This window comes from Gasterosteus aculeatus, chromosome 17 (assembly GCF_964276395.1).
Source record: "Gasterosteus aculeatus chromosome 17, fGasAcu3.hap1.1, whole genome shotgun sequence".
Lineage (NCBI taxonomy): Eukaryota > Metazoa > Chordata > Actinopteri > Perciformes > Gasterosteidae > Gasterosteus > Gasterosteus aculeatus.
The window spans coordinates 5,705,521-5,726,747 of NC_135705.1; the positions used below are offsets into that span (position 1 = coordinate 5,705,521).

At 44.7% G+C, this 21,227-nt stretch overlaps 2 protein-coding genes across 4 annotated transcripts in view; both read left to right on the forward strand.

Annotated features, from left to right (window-relative positions):
• The window catches only part of LOC120835077 (A-type voltage-gated potassium channel KCND3), a 49,129-nt gene extending 45,448 nt beyond the window's left edge, over positions 1-3,681 (forward strand). The window contains exons 7-8 of the mRNA XM_040203622.2: positions 383-615; positions 970-3,681. Of these exons, the coding sequence (XP_040059556.2) occupies positions 383-615; positions 970-1,177 (441 nt within the window). The 3' untranslated portion in view covers positions 1,178-3,681. The remainder of the gene's footprint in view (positions 1-382; positions 616-969) is intronic.
• A 4,110-nt stretch (positions 3,682-7,791) lies between these two features.
• On the forward strand, positions 7,792-19,533 carry inka2 (inka box actin regulator 2). 3 transcript variants are annotated; one of them, XM_040203623.2, is made up of 2 exons: positions 7,792-8,368; positions 16,428-19,533. In XM_040203623.2, the coding sequence occupies exons 1-2, from the start codon at positions 8,297-8,299 to the stop codon at positions 17,631-17,633; spliced, it is 1,278 nt and encodes a 425-aa protein (XP_040059557.2). In that variant the 5' UTR covers positions 7,792-8,296; the 3' UTR covers positions 17,634-19,533. The 3 variants fall into 3 exon arrangements, with proteins under 3 accessions (XP_040059557.2, XP_040059558.2, XP_077947864.1); XM_040203624.2 differs by lacking the exon at positions 7,792-8,368 and adding an exon at positions 15,228-15,338; XM_078091738.1 differs by lacking the exon at positions 7,792-8,368 and adding an exon at positions 15,860-15,985.
• The last annotated feature ends 1,694 nt before the right edge of the window (positions 19,534-21,227 follow it).

Genomic DNA, 21,227 nt, shown 5'->3' on the forward strand with positions numbered 1-21,227 from the left:
TACACTCGACTCCTTACACCCACCAGCGGCATCAAAGATGTTGAAATGATGTGTTATTAGTAATTTACCTATTGAATTATGACAATACTACAAGGTCAAATTACTTAATCTCACTACGGTTAAACGATGTGAGTATCATCAGGAAAGTGGACTTAAACTATCCAAACGTGGCTCGTGTATAGAACAGGGTCCGATCTTCATTCTGTAAATAATAGGCCATTAGTAAGTTATTATAATCACAATTTATTATCCTCCTTTCCTGTATTTAATCATCAAATAATGTTGTTAACCCCCCCGGGCTCCCATGAATCTGTTTTTTTATTTACCTCTGTATACTCACAGAGGTGAGTATTTAAACCACCCTCCTGTTTCTCCCCTCCAGGCTCACGTGTTTGTGGACGAGCAGATGTACCAGCAGAACTGTTTAGAGACGGCGCTGCAGACGTGCCCGTCGCGCAGCCCCTCCATCTCCACCCACGACAGCTCCGCGGGCAGCTGCTGTGGCTGCAGGGCGAAGAGAAACGCCCCTCTGCCCTCCGGCCGTCCCGTCCCAACACACACACAGGGGCCCCTGCAGGAGCTCAGCGCCCTCCACATACAGTCGCACACCGCCAGGTAAGAGCAGAGGACAGCAGCAGGCTGCTAGCTTGGATGAAAGGGTTAACACCCCCAGAGAGGTGGAGTCAGAAAACGTGTTTGCAGTGATGTGGATGGAGTTACCAGGCTAAAGGCTAAAAAGCTTATTTTCAACTTAAATTGCTTATTATCGAATGGTATATGTGCGCACTAAAAGCATTTCACTGTATATATAAGAGCATTGCAACAAACAGCAATAAATGAAACATTGCATATTATGCAGCAAAAGAGGAAACATATTGTGCAACAGTCTGCCGTGTAGATACTGTGGTCTCTCACATTACTGCAATAGAGGAACACTGTGTTACTTAATTCTGCCCGTTTTCCCTCCAGCCGTTCAAACCTCAACCGCAAAGCCGAGGAAAGCGGCCGGCTCAACAGCAAAGGCGGCCGGATCACCACGGCGATCATCAGCCTCCCGAGCCCCCCCGACCTGACGCCCGATAGCGACAGCCTGCGCAGGCCCCCCCAGAGGAGGCCGCCCGCAGACCCGGCCGCAAGCTCGGCCGGCATCAACATCATCAGAGTCTCTGCCCTGTGACGCGCCGGCTGACGGATGTGAGACAATGGAGAGCAGGTGGAGGATGGTGGAGGATGGTGGACGGGCCGGAACGGGGTTGCACGACCTTCACGACCTTCACCGACACGTCCGTGCTCCCCCCCCCCCGTCCCGCCCGGGTAAAACACACACTTGTTGTGTTGTGCGATAGACACGGACAAAGTTGCTGCATTTCTGATCTTAACAGCAGTACAGAAGTGTTTTTACAGAGAAGAAAAAGGTTGCCCATTTGGCGCATCCGGACGTCGGCACACGCTGTCTGATGGACCACGAGTTCACACTTCATTTAAACGGAATTCACAGAGGAATCGTGAAAAGAATAAATTGTTCACTTCAAATGTGTTTGAAGACGGATTAAGAAAAGTGTTGACTGTGTTTACTTGAGTTTGGTTGGACTCGTTTGTGTTACGTGTTTGTCTAAAGAGTTTTGGGAGAAAAAAAAAAGGAAATGTTTGGCTTTCTTTACAGCAGCATTTTAAAAGTCCTGTACCTACGATGCTGCTAATGTCATATCGCTGAATTGTGAGTCGTTTTGAATGATTTTGTTCAAATTTGTATCTATTCAAGGTGTCAAAGACTTAAACCAAACTGTGCTTTTTAGTTGCTTCATGTTTATATTCCAGACGGCTGACCATCTGGATTTCATCACTTACAGATTTTCATACTGAGGTGAAACAAAGCAAATGGTTTTCAACTTTTCAACTTTTTTTCAACAAAAAAAAAAAAAACGCTGAAAAAAAAACACTTTCAATATTTTAATCAAAGAATGAGTCCAGCTTTATTCTCTATTTCCTTTCTAATTTTGAATAACAAAAACCTCACAGAAGTTTGTTAGCCGGTGCGAAATGCTCACCGTCTCTATGGCCCTCGGACCCAAACCTCACTGGTCCTACTGATGAGACAAAATATGTTTTATCAAAGAAAAATACAAAATGAAAAAGGTTTGTTAACCTGCTAGGCTGATGTGCTGGGCGTTGCAGTTTTGAGCAAAGGTTTCTCAAACAGGAGTTAATAGTGGAGTTATTTTGGACTTTTCTATAATACATATTTTAAATGTGAGAGACAGCAGCATGTCGATGTATAGACAAATAAACTACAGCACCATTGTTTACTGTGTGTTTCATCATAGGCCTTTGCTGCATTGACAACACTTGTTATTGGGGGGAGATTTTTTTGTTTTTTGGTCTTTTTGGTCTTTTTATCAAAAAATTATCAAATATGTCCTGCTTTCCTGAAGTAATTAAATTCTATCCATGACGCTGTGCGTGTTCATCGTCAACGTGAGTCGGTCTTTTAGGTTCGGAGTGACCGAAAAGGTTTTGCATGTTGAACAACCCTGTAGGAAGGGGACGTGGGGAAGGGGGATTTTAAATCCAGATGTTTAAAGGTAAAAGGTGAAAGTAAGAAGTGACATGAACACAGTTAAAGAACACGGATAAATTATGCAATTATATCAGTTCTGTCCCTTTAAATTATCAATGTAGTTGAAATTCACAATTGTAAAGGAATAAAGTCATTGAGAATATGCAGGAATATGCTTGTTCTCTCAGGTCCTCTCTTGGTCTAATATTTCATTCTGTGAAATAATGTTGAACGCCTTAGCAGAAAGCCTTCAGAGGACCTTGAGTTGGAACTGTTCTGTCACATTACTTCCAAGGTCAATTAGGAAAAACCGAAAGCTCCACAATAGATTATCGCAACTCGATAATCCCAAATCGTTGTCACCGGATGGACGAAATGATGCATACGGACCTTGAAACTAAACGACTGAAAACGAACTTACGTGATTTGTTTGTCTGGTTTTATGGCCTTACTCCTACAGTGATATTTGAATCACATCCTGTCGCTCACTGTTGTTCATTTAAAGTCGATAGGCGCCTGGTGTTTGGAATAGTCTGTGTGCAGTTGTTACTTGTATGAAATAAACTACGTGTTTATTTGTCTTGTTTTGCTAATGCGCGACTCCGATTTTAACTGCGTGTTTTTTTGTTGATGAAGCACTAAGTGAAAGTGTTTTGCGGTCGTATCGGTATACTGCGTGTCGCATTCCTGTACTTTGTCATGTTTTCAAACCGAGGTACGCCACACTTTACCTTTTTGTAAGAACAACAAAGTAGTAGTGCTCCTCTTGCTGCTATGCGGGACAAAAGCGACCAAATGGACCCGTCTCCTTCTCACTGTTAAACAAGGGGCCTCTGTTGTGGTAACTTGGATCTTGGTTGGTTATCTGCACAGTAGAGCTTTTTATCATCGACTTCTCACGCTGTGCAAACATCACTTGTTCATCGCTTCTTTGTGTGATGGACCGGCCTTTGAAGGTATTGAGGGAGGCACTTTTTTAAAAAGTCTTGGCGTTTGCTATTCGTGTTTTTGTTCTTTTTGAACTGAGCTTTTTTTTTGTCTGTTTGTTGTGTTTCACTATTGTGTCGGGTTATTTGTTATAACAGCGCTGACGTTTCAGATGGGAAATAAAATCTACGAAAGAATTGAGTGTTTTCTTTCTTCTCGATCCAGTCGCAGGCGGCAAAACGAGTGAATGAATACACGTTTGTTTTAAATGGTTGTTTTTCAGCACAAGTCTGTGTGGGTTCTTATCCGAGCTCCTGTGTAAAGGAAGATGGTCGCACACTTGCAGCTAATGCGAAACAAAATTGAATCATTTAGCAACTTCATCAATATGACAGATCAGGTCAATTAGCTCCTCCTCTTCTATTGATGGCCGTGCATTATTTTAGTGCATGTGATGAGATCTCACGTGTTTTTGTACTTCTTTTTCAACATGCAAAACTCTCGCTTCTTTGACATAATTAACTTTAACTTTGATACTATACTTTTAAAACCTTTTGACATATTATACCGTTGCTTTCCAATGAACTGAATTGTTTTCCGTCAACAAATTTGACCATTACTCATTTTGGCTTTGTTGACTTATTATACTATGACTTTTTTGGACAACTTTGACTGTTTAATTACGTTTTTTGACATATTATATTATTTTTTATAACTTTTTTTTTCCGATAAGCTATTCAATGACATATATATGACTTTTATGACGTTTTTTTGACATATTAAACTATCACTCTTTTAGATATGCTCTACTAAATACTTTTTTGACATACTTTATTATAACTATTTTCAACACGCTACAATATGACTTATTCATGAACTTCAACCGTTACCCGACGTACATATTAATGACTTTTTCTAACATTATGCTGTGATTACTATATCACTTTTTTGCATACTTTACCATGACTTAATGACTTTTTTACTATCGACTCAAGACATTTACTTGGAATAGAGTGTGATATTCTTTTACTTAAGGAAAGGACGGAATACTTTCTCTACCAATGCACATAGGGAACCAGTCAATGAGTCAACTATTACACTACATTATTACATTATTTATGTACGCAGCTACATTCCGGTCTGCAGCTGCGTACATGTCTCACTAGATGGCAGCATCATACACACTTCACCTTTTGTAAAGAGTACATTAACTTAATTCCTCTTCATCTTACGCATTTTACTATCAGTACGGGATTTGAAAATTCGTCCTCATCAAACATGTTTAGTTAAAGACTAATTCAGTGATTAACTATAACAGCAATGTGTCTTTTAAGAACTGCTATTTATAACTTTGGCTTTCTGTTAAACATCACAGTTTCATTCTCTGCAAAAACCCCAAACAAGAGTACTGATTTGTGTCACAACTTTGTAATGAACCTTTTTTATTTGACATTGGAAATACAATTTCTCCCTGTATCTATCACATTTTAATGATTAATCCTTGTATATGTATAGCAATGTAAAGTATACTCATAATACTTCTCCCTATAGAAAATTATATTTGGAGCTAATGCAATCCTGACTTTCTATTAACTTCAATACGACACAAAATAACATTATGCGATCAAACTAGTTCGGTGAACACGAAGCTCAGCAAAGGCTGAGGAAGAGAACATCCATCAAAAGCAACATCTAACTGCTCGACATAACGTGATGCACAAAGTCAGAGGGGAGTTGTGTCTGACGCATCTCTTAAATACCACTTTCATGTGTTTGAGCAGGTGGTGCAGTGAGCTCATTGCACGCCACACAACGCACTCCTACCTCTCACAGCAGGTGACATCATTAGTGGTTGTCTGCCTCGTGTGTCTTCACACGGAGGAGCTGCATGACTCACACAGACTGACTGATTCAGTCTGGATATAAAACGCGGTGCACAGCCAAAATGTATCAAATAACATGGACGGTGAGTGAGGATGTTTACTGTATATGAAAGCGCATTACCAAAGAACAAACGGCCTCCAAACTGTGACGCAATGCATTGCAAACACAACTTTGTCACGCCTTGATTTGAGAACTGACAGTAGACGTGTGACAGGAAACGAGGGGCGAGATAGTTCGGGATTGACATGCAACCGAATAACCGGATTCAAACCAAAGGCTTTGGTTTACACTTTAACACAGAAAGTTCCGTGGAGACACAATCTGACCTTTAGGTGGCGGCGTACTAACAGCTTTGGCAAAATACTGAGTTGGCTTAAAAATAGACTGTAAAGAAGAAAAGAAAATACGTGATGTTGAACCAAAGGTAAATAATCTGAATAATCACTACATTGTGACCCAATATGGAAATCGCAGATTTCATTAGAACCGCATGTGTATTTATGTGAGCATGAAGTTATTCTTGCAACTGGTGAAGCAGTAATCTTCTTTTGTTCAACCAACACTCTAATAAATAAAGATATTTAATCAAGAAACATTGCACAAATAACTTGAACAATTAATTTGTTAATTACTTAATTAATAATTCTAATTCACTTGGTTTAATATTAGTTAAACTCTAATAACATGTTACATTATGTATTTGATCTGTTGCCACCTCCCAAGCAATCTGATATATTTAACTAATGATGCAATGCAAAGTACTAAAGTCATAACTCAGCCCGTTATCATTTTTTCATCAGTTTGCTGTGGGAAAAGGGAACATATCATAAAACATGATGAAATAAAGACATTTCATGGGACTGACAGTTTGGAAATGGCTGCGTTTCATTGACAGGAAAACATTGCATCCTCACAGAGCTCCTGTTTCCTTTCAAATCTAGAGACAAGAAAGCACGTCCTCTTCTATTCAATTATTCTCACTACTTCAGTGCCGAGACATGACGTAAGACCAATAGATAACCGCTGTCACGCATGCAGTGAAAGCGTTAAAACACCTGATGCCCCTTCAAACACAGTCCAGATATGTCTATGTTCTGTATTTAACATTTACCAGTCAGCAGATTTAGTCAAACAGTTGTTGCCGCTCCATTTACCGACTGTGTGTTGCAGTGCAGAGTGATCTGAGGAGACGCTTCCTTATCCAGTAAGGGCACGCTGACAGCTGGGAGGAAGTGGACACATGCAGGAAAAGCAGCTGCAGGTCGGAGGTCACATTTGTGGGGAAATTGTTCCGAATCGCAAAGCTGAACTTTAAATTAGACCCAGAACTCATCCTCTCGCTGCCGACCGGTGAAGATGTAACTGCTGCATCATCATCAAATGGTCAGATTTGGGAAAGGAGACATTCAAAAGGTTTTCTCTTTGAGGTTATTAATAAAACAATTGAAAGAAAAAAGCTGCACTCGGAATAACACTGAACAGACACAAGGGACAGAAACTGGCTGTAAGAACACAGCAGAGAACTCTATATATATTCTGAATATATCCAAATAACACGTGCAAATATCTTCCTCTCTGTCAAAAGTTCAGTGATCCTCAGAGGATTTTCTTCCCTTGTCTTTCTTTCAGTGCTTTGGGAATCTGAGATGAGGTTTTCTCTCTTTCTCTGGTAACAAACAATAACAAACATCGGGACTGACAGGAAAGTTTCCAGATGACAGACGAATGTCCGAGGGCACCAAGTCTCCTGACGGTTGACTTACGTCTTCACTGGACATGTATGGCATGCATTATGTGTAAACCCACGGACTGCACATTTCACTGTCTACCTCATCTGTTTTTGCACTACTGAGCTGATATCTTTTGAGTCTGTTTGAGCTTTTGGATTAATATTTTCTAAAGAAGAGAAAGTTCTCAAATCATGAAAGTTCTTTCTTCTTTTTTTTTTTCCCGCCATCATTTAGTAAAACCAACCTGATACAGTCGGATCGGATGAGATGCAGTGAATTGTGTTTGTCTTCACGTCATTGATTACATCTCATGTAATGACAATTCTATATTGTGAGGGAGGGATTAACAGTCAACCTCTGTATGCAACTTTTCCTTCCTTTGCTGAAAAAGCATTTTATCCGGGTCACGCAACAAAAGCCTGCGGCTCAGGTGTTTCCTCTCTGACCACAGCACAGTTGGCCAGGAAACTGGCCCAACGGGCAGTTTCATGACACATCTGGTCTCTTTTACTCACATCCTCCTCAAACTTCCTCCTGCAGGCCAATGATCTGCAACAGCGTCTCCAGAATCCATATTCTACACAGTCTTATGGGACGTTTAGATGTTTACTTTCCTGATCTTGTGCTCTTTCAGTTCCCAAATATTGCTTCCACCTTGATTCAAATACGTCCAGATGTTTCATCATCATCATCATTGCAAGCTGCAGTGGACTCGAATCGGGGCTTATGGGTGTTAGTTAGTCCTTCATTGGACGATGTTGGATGGGCAACATACAAGCGCTCCTCTTGAATGGGGGAATAAGCAGAGGAGGAAAACGTGCTGAGCAACACACACGCGCGCGCGCACACGCACACGCGCGTGACAGCAGCCACCGAGACGCGCACACGGACCGATGCAGCCACAAGAAGGAGCTCATTGACGTGTTTGGAGTAAACACGTTTTTTCGTCATCAGTTTTTTTTTTTGTGATTACAGGATTTGAGTCACGAGCCGCGCGCGCGCGCATTCCTCAGCTGGTTTTGCGCATCTCCGATCGCGGAGTCGTCTCGCGCTCTCCGCCGGAGCGCAGTTTTAATCCGCCTGCCCGGCAGGAAGCTCGCGCGGTCATGCTCGAGCGGCGACAGACGACGCGCTTCTTCTGAAATTCTGGTATTTTCATCAACAACAACAACAACAACAACAACAACAGCAACAAAAAATGGAACAGCGGCTCTCCAAACCAGAGTGCAAAAACATGGACGCGTGTCTGAGGCGACTGAAGCAGGAGCTGGTACGTTCCGTTCTATCTACTCCACTTCTACTGCGATCAGCAGATGTGGTTCCACTTTGTAATGTTCATATTGCAATGTGGCACTTTCGATGTGCACATGAGCGCAAAAAAATGAGGGGAAAAATCAAATGAATTCCTATATTAAATGAAGTTTTTCAGCTTAATTTGGGGGGGGGGTGCATGTGTATTTCGTTTTTTTTTACCCCGTTAATCTTAAGGCTTAAAGCTTTGAGCAGACCAGAGGCATGTACATTTCCTCCTCATCCTCCTCTTCTCGCTGTGCTCCATCTGGGACAGATGTTTTAAATCTTAATGAGCGACACAGTTTCTTCCCTTCTCTCAAGGAAGACTTAATCAGACTTAGTTTTAAGATTCACTTAATCCTGGTTTGCATTGGACTGGAGATTGGTTGGTTAGTGACCAGACGTTTGTTCACTTTGTGGCACCAACGGGAGTTTTCTGGCTCTGGATCTTTAGAATGTGGTGATTTAGTGCTTTTAATATCATTGTAAACTGAAAAAAAAAAAATAGATATTGGAAGATTTCACCCTAGAAACCTGCAATAGACATTTTGAACACACAGCAAGTAATGAATTAATCTAAAAATAAACAGATTAACCATTGATAATAATAAATAAAAGTCAGTAATCGTCGGCTGCTGGCAAGTCGCGCTGCAATGAAGTGTGAGTGAAATTTGCAGTCACGGGGAGTTTCATCACATCCAATGCCATAAATCAATTTGTGAGTCCCCGCTATCTAATATGCTCACGTCTCCCGTCATATAATAAACAAATATGCTTCACGCTGGCACATTTAAAGTGCAATCTCTCAGCCCCGTCCTTGACATTTGAGAGCACAATCTGGACGCTGCACCCTCACGCCGCCCAAATCACTTGTCAGTGACAAAAGGAGGTTTCAAAAGGAGCCTTAACTGGCACAGAGTTCACTTGGAATCACTGGGAGAAAAGCCTCGTATGGCTGCGCGTCTCCCAACACGATCTGCTCGGTGGCTTCTTTGAATTGGCAAAGTGGCATCTTAAGGGGAGTCGATGCTGCCAGCAGAACATGTCGTCGGATGGGATAGAAAGAGGGGATGAAACAGATGCCGCTCATGGATCCCCCTGCAAAGGACCATGTGGGATTCAAGCTGCTGCTCAGAGAAAACGAGGGGCGTCCATGCCAAGGTTGTCACTTTTCTTTTCCACTGTGACGGATGTTTCATCCGTTGCCCAGCGGAGACCGGCTCCATCTGCAGTGCACAGTTCACAAACGCCCAACAAGCGGAAAATCCTCAGATATCAGATGAGCGATTTTTGGGGGGATCAAGCTGCTGTGTTTGGGACGACATCGTGTTCCAGTCGTCTCTATAAAAATCAGTCGGCTGTAATCTCGCATACAAGACTCAGTTAAATGAGTGACATGGTACATCATCAAGAATAATTTGAGGGCAGCATATTACCAGTACTATAATAGGTTTGATAATAATCAGTGCAGACGTGATGTTAAGTGAATTAACTGCACTATTAAGGCAAGATTCAATGAGCCGGTCAGATTGAATTGCCGTTTTATTTCACTTTATGTGTTCATGTTTGAGACGGGTGGATATTTATCCCTAATCGTGCCCTAATGCTTAATAAATGACACTGCAAGTCTACTTTTCCGCTTTTTTACATGAACAACACAAATGAATATGCTGCTTTTCTGTTCTGTAATGACCAGCTGGGCAAATGTCACCCGGGATTGTCTTCTTTTTACAGCGATGTTTCTCGCTTTATGCTTACCAAAGTTCCCAAGAAAAGTATGTTCTTATACTTGAACCTATTTTGAAAAACAAAAGCAATTCGCAAGCACATTATAGTTGCTGCCAGGAATAGATGCAAAAATGCATCCAAATAGCCAAAACTGTACAGCACGTTTTTCAGTCCTCGTGATGTGAAAAAAACATGAACACTTGTATGGTTCTTCAATTGTGCACCCTGTGGTTTACTTTGCAGTGTTTGGAGAGTTATTGTAACGTGAGCCTGGCAGTCTGTGTGGGGCAGTGTAAGGTCACACTGGAACATTTGACCCTTGACCCGACGAGGTCTGCGGCTATTTGTTCTTACTGCTGACCACATCCAGCGTGCCAGCGATGCTAAACCTCAAAGCTGTCGGCTCAGTTTCCAAGTCACTTCCAGTGTATCTGAAAATAGAGTTTGTCAACAAGCTGTTAGCTCCACTTTGTACCGGCTCCTTAGAAGTCCCAAGGATATAATGGTAACAATGAAATATTTTTAAGCTCATGCATGACTCATTATTCGCAGCAAAGAGTCACCAAGTAAAGCCTTTCCGGCCTGCTCGCTACAAACGCTGACGCGTCTCCGAGTCATCTCGTCTAAATGCAGGGTTCACACCTGCATTTCGGAGACCGAAGCCGTAAGTCAAACCTTTTGGTGTCATCCCACCGCTGGAGCCGATTTTCACATGCATCACACTCCTCCATCCCTCTCACACCCGAGGCGCATTTCAAAAACACAACTGTCGGCTTGGAATTCAACACCAAAGCCAGCAGGCATGAGGTCATGAAATCTGGGAAAAATACAGTGCTCGTTCTTTGTTACCTTTAGGGTGCGGTGTCAGAGAACGACACGTAAAACAAAGCAGTGTAGTGGTATAACTTTAGGCCCGTTTGTTTGGTGGCTCCCTCGTGGCTCCTGCTCTCCAACCTGCCCTTCCTTCCCCTTCAGCTAAAATTGGCCTCGCTCAGAGTGGCAGCTGCAGGGTTTTGCGCGGGCGATCGTTGTGTTTGAGATGGCTTTTACGAAGCCTGTTTGTCATTATGAGACCGTGTGCGCAGAACCTGCTTTATTACGATGTTATTTGAAGAAATAACGGTGGATTTGTTGTTATCGGCTTTGGTGCGTGTCTTTGGAGCCTCCAAATGAGATTTTGTTTCAGGTTATTGCTTTATCTGGCCAAAACAAATTGGATTTTTTGGGAGTGTTCTGCCACTAAGATCTGTTGTAGAATTTTTTAAGGGAATACCAATCGGGTTTTTTGGCCACTTGGGGGCAACAAGTTTTCATGAGAATAATGAGAAATAATCACCATATAAAGTTGTCGTGGAGAAAATGTAATGGTAAAGATGCTCATTGACATATGCAGCGGATAGTGGAGTGGATCAATAATATATTTTGTTTTTCCTTAAAAAATCTGCTAAAAGTAGAAAAAACAAAACGACTAGCTTAGATTTGGGCCTATGGAGTCCTATTCCCTCCCAATAAATACATTAAAGTGGCGATAAATGCTGCATTATAATTCTGCCACTCATCACTCAAGCTTTTGCTGTCAGACTGGGGGGGGGGGGGGTGACTATCTGGAGTCTCTGCAAAATGAACGTCACACTTGGTGCTACAACTGTGGGCGGGAGAGTTGGCCGTGTCTTCCACCGGGTGCATGGAGCATTTATTTGCTTCCGCTGAGCATTTTCAGCCAGGAGGAAAATGGATTTGAATCCCAGACGATATTCACGCTATTCAAAGATGAGTACCGAGGACCCGAGTCTTCCTGAGCCTCCTGAGCACAGCAGCACAGTGTTTGTGGCGTCCTAAACCGTTTGTAACAGTAAAACAGGTTAATAAATCAAAACACATGCTTTATATTGAAAGGTCACGGTCATGTTTGGAAAAAAAACCATTGACTTCATTGGTGTGAAGCCGGGAATGGGGCAGAACGTGTCTGACATTTTACTGACATACAGTGATGCACACAGGGGCTAAAGGGGCTTTTTATATTCCCCCAAGACAACCGGCACACTGTTTCTGAAAGGGGTTGTCGCTATTGAATGTTTTTAATTGAGACTGTAAGCGCCACCAGAGGAATTCAAGCGTATCAACACATTAAATATAACAAGTATAACGGTCGGGTGAGATATATGGGTGTCTATAATTAACATCCCATGTGTCATGACCGCTACGCTTTTTATTGAACATTATTTACACTTTCTTCCTCTGAACGTGGCCCTGAGGACATTCGGACCAAACGGTGGCAACATGTACCGTTTTTGGTCAAAGAGGCATTCATTGCCATGTGTGCAGTCACTTCTTGTTTTTCGGCGAATGCTTTACAGCTTTATTGCCCTGTTGATTGCGGCCTCCAGGCGCTCCACGGCGCGTCCAGCAGCTCGGTCACAGAGGCCCCCTCTGTGTCACCCCTGGACAGAGACCCCATTTCTGTCCTTGACCAAAACAGCCCACCATTCATTTTTAATTAGGGGTGGAGGTGGGGGTGAGGGGAGGGTGGAGCAGACTAGCCGCTGGCCTGCTCCTTCTAAACAGGAGGGCCTTTTGGGTCCTGATAACCTTGGCCTTCCTCACCCAGCGGCCAATAACAGATAAACAACAACGGTGAATAGTCCGTATTTCACAGCCGGAATAGAGCACAGATTTATTCCTGAGTTCTGGTTGGCGTGTTTATTTCTCATCTAACAATACCTTCGGTGTGTACGAGGAAAAAACAACACAGCACACACCTGCATGCCTTGTAAAAAGTTCATTGAAGCAAGGCGTGTTCGGATGTGTGAGCTCAGTGCGTTTGCACGGCGAATGTATTTGTGGGAGGTATCGAGAGCTGCAATGAAGGCAGAGCGCTTGATCTCAGTAGACAGCAGAGGAGGAGCATTGATTTATTCATACTTGTTGGTATTTATTGCCCTCGCGTGCATATTGAATGCTTCATGAAAGCAGCTGCATGTCACGGACCCCTGACGTACGAAATGAAGAATCACCAATCAATTTAATTCCTTTGTTGGATTAAAATGGGCAGAAGATTTTGATAAGCCTCCATTCAACATTGATCCAAGACTGCCAGCAATTGTTTGTACACTTTGGAGCATTCAACCTCTAATTGCCTGTTATGTCCGGTTGGGCGGCATTGCTGCGGCCATGTTGTGGGGTAAGAAGGGGCAGGATGTGGACATCCAGTCCATCTTTCTTTCATCCATTCAGCCGGTTGGCTTTATTAAAATATATATATTTATTTATTTATTTATCTTTGAAAAGACTTGATTAAATTGCTGAAGTAGTTGGAGGCTTAAGTGCGAAAGAAGATTGAACTAAATTTAAAAATACTGAAGTAGAACCATTTCCCGCAGCAACAATTTCACCCCACTTATTTTATCTAATTAGATTAGACAGTGTCTTTGTCCTAATGACGTTCTGAGCTGATTCACACATTGTTTAGACTAGAAACCGCTGCGGGACCCTTTTTTTAAAAGTCGCTTTTTGCATTCCCAAGCAGGCGGCAGAATGAAGGCTGGAAAGGCTGACGTATTTGGGCCACAAAGTTCAGCCTTGAAATGGCACCAGTGCATTGCACTGAGTTTGTATGGTGGAGGTGGAATAATCGGGTTTAGTCTACTGTTCTTCTGTTTGTTCCGCAGGGCACAATGTGAATTATTAATGTAGCCTCTGAATAGAAATGCCAGTAAACAACTCACGGAAACGCCTGTATTTTTGGGAATAATGGGAAAGTTGCATGTAAGTGTTAAAAGGTGTAGCCTGTGCAAATAGGTGAGACCCTTTTAGACTGCAGAGAATATTTCAAAATCAGATATAATACATTTAAGTGGTCCAGATTTCCCCAGCAGCTCAGAGTGTGTTAATCCCTCAGCTGATCCCTGCATGAGCTTCCCTGAAGCCACATGTCTGCCTCTATAAAGATGTTGCGACAATACATAATTCTGCACGTCATCTTGTCTCCAGACTCGTTGACCTTTGATGTGGAGGAAAGTAAACCGTAATTACGGACTCTCTGCAAGCCGCTCCCAGGACGCAGCCAATTACAGCTACTGAAGTCAGCCATATGTGGAAGGCACAGAGACGGGAGACAACCTGATTGTGCTAATCACGTGTACCTTCTCTGCCTAATTTAGAGATACAACGGGAAGCTCGGAGGCTTTTGTTCCCGGCATGTGCATTGCTGGGCTTATTATGTGATCTCAGAGGCCGTTGACGCCCCCGTGTACCTACTCAGCCGTGTGTTGGCGATGAGCAGAGCGCTTTCACCCAGAAAGGTTTTAGGGTAACGGTGCGAGGTATTGGAAGTGTTCACGAAATAAACGTTCAACCTGAATGTTGGGCTTGATTATTAAAGTGGAAATGACTTATTCTCAAGGGGAGATTGGAATCTTCATCAAAAACACCAAAGCCAGCTTTATGCTTGGACCAAAGTGGTGAAGAGGCCAACTGACTGGCAAACTGTCTACGCCAACACCAAAGAAAGTCACATTTGTCTTTCTCATGGCTATATTCCTATTTTAGAGATTAAGATTTTTTTTCCAATGAATAACATATGCGTGTTTCCCAGAAAAGCATAATTCTGCAACAGTCCCTTCTCTCACAGTACTTATTAGTTTCTTTTGTTGCCAGTTGTCCGAGGTGGGGACTTTTCCCACCCTGGGGGGCGACACAATCAATGCTCCCTCAAGATTAACTATCACAGCCTGATTATGTTACACCCCCCCATCATGTGTTACTATGGTGTCATCCATAATTAAATCCAACAACAGTTTTCTCTTGGACATTTAAACATATGGCGAAGGATCCCCACCCATCACACACACAAGCCCCCCCGCTCCTCCTCCCCCTTTGGCCTCCCATCCTCACTCAGCCGGCTGACTCTCACCGTCCCTCTCACTTGCAATCTGCCTTCTTGCTCCTCTCATTGTTGGTCCGTTTACGCATGAGTGACCCCCCCCCCCCTCCAGGCCCACCAGCCTTCCCCTCCCTCCGCCAACGTTTGGGAATTACAGTCTAGACGGCCAACGCTGATTGGCTGTCACGCCGAGCGCTGTCCCCCCATTGGAGAGCGATACATATAGAGTCCGCCAGACAGATCCGTTTGAAAGGTGAGAGACGGTGACGAGCTGGCAGAGGTGTCGACCAACAGGGGGACAGACAGGGATACTTATTACTCTGTGGCTCTATAGAAGGTAAGGGTCCGGTTCCAATTCTAAAGATGTGATAGAATAACTTCATTTTCAGGTGACATTTCATGTTTTTTTTCCCGTTCTCATAATAGAGGCCTGTTTAGTGTGTAATACACTGCATTCATGTTTAGTTATCTGTGTCGTTGCGGTTTAACGGACAGATCTTGACAGGCGGGTCGGTATGAAGGGAAAAGAAGCGTCGATCACACAACCAGTTCCCACAGACTGCAGCACGTTTTCAAAATTCCTGGCATGCTTCCTCTCACCTTCCCACAGACGTTTTATTCATTCAAAGAAAGGAGGCCTCAACGGAGGGATTTAGTCCTCAATCAGTTGCTTCATTGGAAAATGTGAGCATGTTTTTAGAGGGAGATAAACCCGCTGTTGTGTCAAGAGAACAACTGAAAAGGTCTGGGTCAAACGGGTTCGAGACTACAAGTTGAGACACGGGTCAGGATGCGGCCCGTGGGCGTTCTGTCTGCCCTCAGGACAAACGGTTAGTCTAGGATCACATGACATGGGCCCTTGAACAGATGAGAGCAGAGCGGAGAGGAGGAGGAGGAGGATGAAAGCAGAGCGTATCACTGCTGCACAGAAGGAAGCACGAGTGGTGACAAAGAGCCCAGAGCAAAGAGCAAATATGGATTAAAGTAAGTGGATGGGAAATGGAGATAGAAAAATGAGTCAAATAGAGAAAAGGGTGGATGGCTTGTCTGTTTCACGGCTCTCATGGGTTGGATCCAGTCTCATGCTGAGGCCATATGGGACGCTGGACCGTCATCCCAAACTAGGTCACATAACCCATGACTAAACAAGGTGCCCAGCCTGAACAGACACTCAGGCAAACCGCAAGACTGTGTTTTCCCATGAAGACATGAATGTAATGCTTTTAATAATGCCAGTTGAAGGTATGTAATTGTGCAGCCGCTGACAAAAATGATGAAAAGAAGGGGGGGCAGCGAATGAACCTCCGGTGTGTCCTGAGGAGCGAAAGGAAGGAGTTGACGACCTCGACAAGGTCTTTTAAATTAAAGTGTATTTACATTTCTTCTTTGTCTCTCATCATGTCTTCTTCTCTCCGTCTCCCTGCAGCTGTGTATGAAAGAAGCCGGAGATGGCCTCCACGCTCAGATGAATTCAATGATGGGAGCCCTCCAGGAACTCAAGCTCCTTCAGGTTCAGACAGCGCTGGAAAACCTCGACGTTTCAGGTCGGCCCGTCAACCGAGGACTCGCACGTCCGGCTCCTCCCGCAGCGTCGGCCCCAGCGGCTTCCACCTCGTTCGAGGGTCAAGGGTCCTGCTTTGGACAGAGCGAGGGGCTCAGCCCGAGCCCGATGCAGAGCGCCAGCCCGTCTCTGCAGAGCAGAAACGCCTTCTGCCGAGGTGACAGGACCCTCCCCCGGAACAGAAGCAGCGTGGGAACCTCGTCTTCCTCGGCGTCCAGCCTCGAAAGTGAGAGCGAGGGACATGGAAGCGAGAATGACCTCGAGTCTATACCCAAGAGGTGGTCGGGCTACTCCGCACCGCAGGTGGATTTCTATGGGCCGACGGTGGGAAACCCTCCGACGGAGCCCTGCGCTCAGCCGCAGGCCCCCCGTCGGGCTCAGGCAGCGGACCTGCCGGGGATCCTGTACAGCCTCTCCAGAGAAGGCCCTTCGTTGGACAGCGACTACTCCCGGGACAGCGCGGACGACGCCGGCGACTGGACTTCGTCGCTCATGAGCCGCGTCCGCAACCGCCAACCTTTGGTGCTGGGCGACAACGTCTTCGCCGACCTGGTGGGCAACTGGCTGGACCTGCCCGAAGTGGAGAGGGAGGAGGGCGGAGAAGAGGAGGCGAGGAAGAGAATAGAGGACGGAGGGGCCGACCGACCGGACACCCCGGCTCACCCTCTCCGCCTCAGCCGCTCGCAGGAGATCTGCAAGAAGTTCTCCTTAACCACAAACATCTTCAAGAAGTTCCTGCGCGGCGTCCGACCCGACAGGGACAAGCTGCTCAAGGAGAGGCCCGGCTGGATGGCTCCCGAGCTGCCGGAGGGAGACCTCCTCAAGAGGCCAAAGAAAGGGGCTCCCAAAAGTTCGAAAGGCAGCTTCTACCTGCCCTTCTGGGCAAGCGGACAGCAGGGCAAAGGCAGGTCGTGTTCCCATCTAGCAGAAGAAGAGAAGAACCAGCAGCACCACTTCCCCCAGTTCCACCAGCAGCCGTTTGCTGGGATGTATTTGGACAGGAGACAGCCAGAGACGGGTTTGGAGAAAATGCAGCCCTTGTTTGACTACAACACAGCTGTGTGGGTCTGACAGCCAACAGACTGCCAGTGATGCCAAACGGAGTGAGTGACAGGTGCAGGTGGGCTGTGGGGCTTTACTGGAGGCGGGGGGGGGGGGGTTGAATGGTTGAATGAAAGACAGACTTGGATACAGTTATCTTCTAAAAATGAACCGATGAACTTCGGAACCCACAACGAGATGCTCAAGGCAAGATGTTGTCTGACAATCCTAAAAACCTAAATCTTGTCTGGTGCGTGTGTCTGCGTCGGTGAGTGTGTGCTGGAGAGTTAGTTTAGAGACATTTTTTAAAGACTTATGCTGCAAGTTTTGTATTATTCACCTTTCATCTTTGACGTGTGTGTGTGTGTGTGTGTGTGTGTGTGTGTGTGTGTGTGTGTGTGTGTGTGTGTGTGTGTGTGTGTGTGTGTGTGTGTGTGACTGGTTTCTACGGATGTCCCAAAAGACCGTACATCTCTCACAGAATGTCTCCATCATTACAGATCTTTATAAATAATCCACAGACATTTCACAGCTATGCTGCACGACTCCACGTCTCACTTCTTTGCATCCATGAATAGAAACACCAACTGTTGGATTGCATGGTTGAAGTTTTTATACGCGACGCTACAAACAGCCGTTACTGAACGCACTGCCACCGAACACAGTCGCAAGCTCGCTTCTGTTTCCAGATGTGGAAATTCAGGTTTAACTGAATCCGGTCTCACCCACCTTGCTCAGGGAAGGAGCCGCTCATTCAAATGGGTTTCAAAGAAGCCTCTCAGACGCCACAGCAATACCGTGCATGTCTAGTTCAAGAGATTGCACATTCAACTATGCGATTTCTCAGTAATCAGCGATGTTTGGCCTGTGGTGAGGTTAGAAAGTGCTGGTTTCTCTTCTCTGCCATGCCAGACGTGGCACATGTTGGGTCAACTGTGGGCCCACACAGAGACGGGGGGGGGGTAAAGATGGCAGAGCCAGAGTGGCCATCTGGTCGTTATGTAAAGCTTCCTCGCCGCAGCCTAAACATCCAAAAACCGGCTCGTCCAATCTCAAAGCTTTGAGCATGAGCTGATTTATCACAGTGATGTGAAATACTGCGTGAGTGCATGTACAGTACACAGCGAAGACATCACCGTAACAGGGATGAGCCATCTTAGTCAGACAGGATTGATGTACAGAGCGTTGTGCATGTTTTTCATTCACCAAACAGCAGCAATAACTTAACATTTCATCCGACGTCAAATCGCATGATTTTGATAATTCTGCATAAATAATTCTGTCACAGAAACATTGAAACCAACAACAACACCGTGTATGTATTTAAACAACAAACTATCATCATCATAATTAACAGTTGCAGTGTTGGTTTGTTTTACTTCATGCAGCATAATAACAATAGAACATAAATAAATAATTAGCATCAGGATTCCCTCAGGACGCGGCACTGCCAGCTCAAACTCCAAAATGCTTTGTTTCTATAGAGGACCACTGTTATGCAAAGACAATCTGACACGTTAACTTGTTGCCATTATGAAAGACAAGCGGTTCATTTCACTAAACTTCGTTCTAACTGGGATCCCAGACCAATCAACAGCCAGCAGGGATTAGGCCTTAGGTCTTTGAGTGTCTTGGCGAGTCGATCCATATGGTGTTGTCTCAGTATTCAGGTCAATACAAACTGTACATTTATGGTCAAACACACACACACACACACACGCAGGCAGAAGTTTCTGCTGAGTTTCATACATTATGTGTATGTAGATGTTTCATTGATTTCTTCCTATTTACAGTTGTCTTAAGTGTAATTTTTCTGCACTGTTGATATTCTTTAACGGGGTTCTGCGAACCTTCAGTAGTGATTCTGTGTCACGTGCACTGTGAAACTGTCAGTGACTCTTTGTAAATTAAATATGTTTTCATGAAGAAATGCTGCTCCGTGTCTTGACTTTTGTGTATTAAATAGAGTCTTTTATTGCTGATCTCCGGAGATGAGCCAAGCAATCTTCTTCCTGAGATAACTTATCAGATATCAGCATCTTCTCAGCAGATTTGGCTTTTAGCTATTTATTTTTTTCCTTCAGTAAAGTGCAGCTGCATCACTAACAGGTTCACCGAGGCCAAAAGCCAGTGAGTCACTCACTGCCTCGGCATCAAGGCTGCCGCAAATTGATTCTAAATCTGTACAAGAACTCCAGAAGGCTCTTCAATAAATAAACAACCGCAACATGAACCGTGCAGCCCGGCAGTTTATCAGCGGCTCTCCGTGACACTAAACCTCTCAGGTGCTTTCTGTGAGACGCACATCAGTCAGTTCATCTCTGAGTCCCCGAGCACTTTGCGAGTGCATTTAATTACATCGCCCCCATTGAAGTTTGCAGGGTTTGAAGAAACTGTTGCTGATGTAACAAAGTAAAGTGCGATTAATCATTAATAGAGTCATCAATTAGTACATTAAATACTTCTATTAGATTCGGTCAGCTATCAAGCAAAACTGGCAAAAACTTTCCCAAGTTCCAACTAAACAGGCAAATAAATGATCTTTTTCAATCTTCTCTGTGTTGGCAAACAACAATAATCATGTTAAGTGTTAAGTGATAGTCAGCCCAAATGCAACAAAGAGCCAGAACTATCACCTTATATTCCCCAACCTTCAGTAAGGGAAGTGAACATTTTTCCCACAGTAAAAATACAGATTATCCTCCCTCTTAACTGCTGCCAAATGTGTTCGGATCAATATTCTCTCACCTTTAACACCCTCTCACAGGAACACATTAAAACTTTACATTCAACGGGCAGGTCGCTGAGCGTTGCCCATAAAAGAGTGTAAAAGAGTGTATGTGTGTGTGTGTGTGTGTGTGTGTGTGTGTGTGTGTGTGTGTGTGTGTGTGTGTGTGTGTAACAACAGCTGCAGATTTAGTCGCTTCTCTTCTGGCTCAGTCTCCCCTGGGATCCCAGCAGTGGACGCTGACTGCTGTCTGACCACCAACCCTCCCATCCTCCTCCTCCTCCTCCTCCTCCTCTTCCTCCCCCTCTCTGGTCCCAGCTAGTCAGCTGTCGCTCTCTCACAGACTCACAGCGCTCCCACCCACAGATCTGGGGCACGCGATGCCCGAGTGCAGCACAGTGGCACAACTTTACGAGTCGAACCGAGGACCGAACACAAAGAAGCAGCTCATGTTACGACTCAGCGTCCAAGTGTGACTTATGGACTCAACGTGATAAGGTGATGTGTGGTGATCATATAAAAGAAGGGATCATCTTTCTGGGGACCGGGGGGGGGGGGGGGTGGGGGATACGAAAAGTCACTGTATGCATTTGTGTGACTCCTTCGGATCCCACAGCAGGCCGGTTTCCTGCCAAGCGCTCGTCTTTCAACAAGTCCTCAGCTGTGGGGCCACACGGCTCCACCTTGGCCCTCAGGAATGAGGTCACATTTCACTTTTCAGGATTGTCAGCAACTAAGAGTCCAGAATCGTCTACCCGGGTGCGTCTCTTCTGCGAGGAGTTCCCACAGGAAACACGAGCCCTCTTCACACTCGCACTCGCTTAAAGCCCCGGTGGAACCCAAAGAAGTCGTTTGTAGTAACGCGCAAACACCCCCCATCTCTGGAAATGAGAGAC

Excerpts from the sequence above, each read along its gene's own strand:
- inka2 (XM_040203623.2), top strand. The coding sequence starts at position 8,297 with ATGGAACAGCGGCTCTCCAAACCAGAGTGCAAAAACATGGACGCGTGT. Across the intron at positions 8,369-16,427 it reads GGCGACTGAAGCAGGAGCTG|CTGTGTATGAAAGAAGCCGG; the intron begins GTACGTTCCGTT and ends GTCTCCCTGCAG.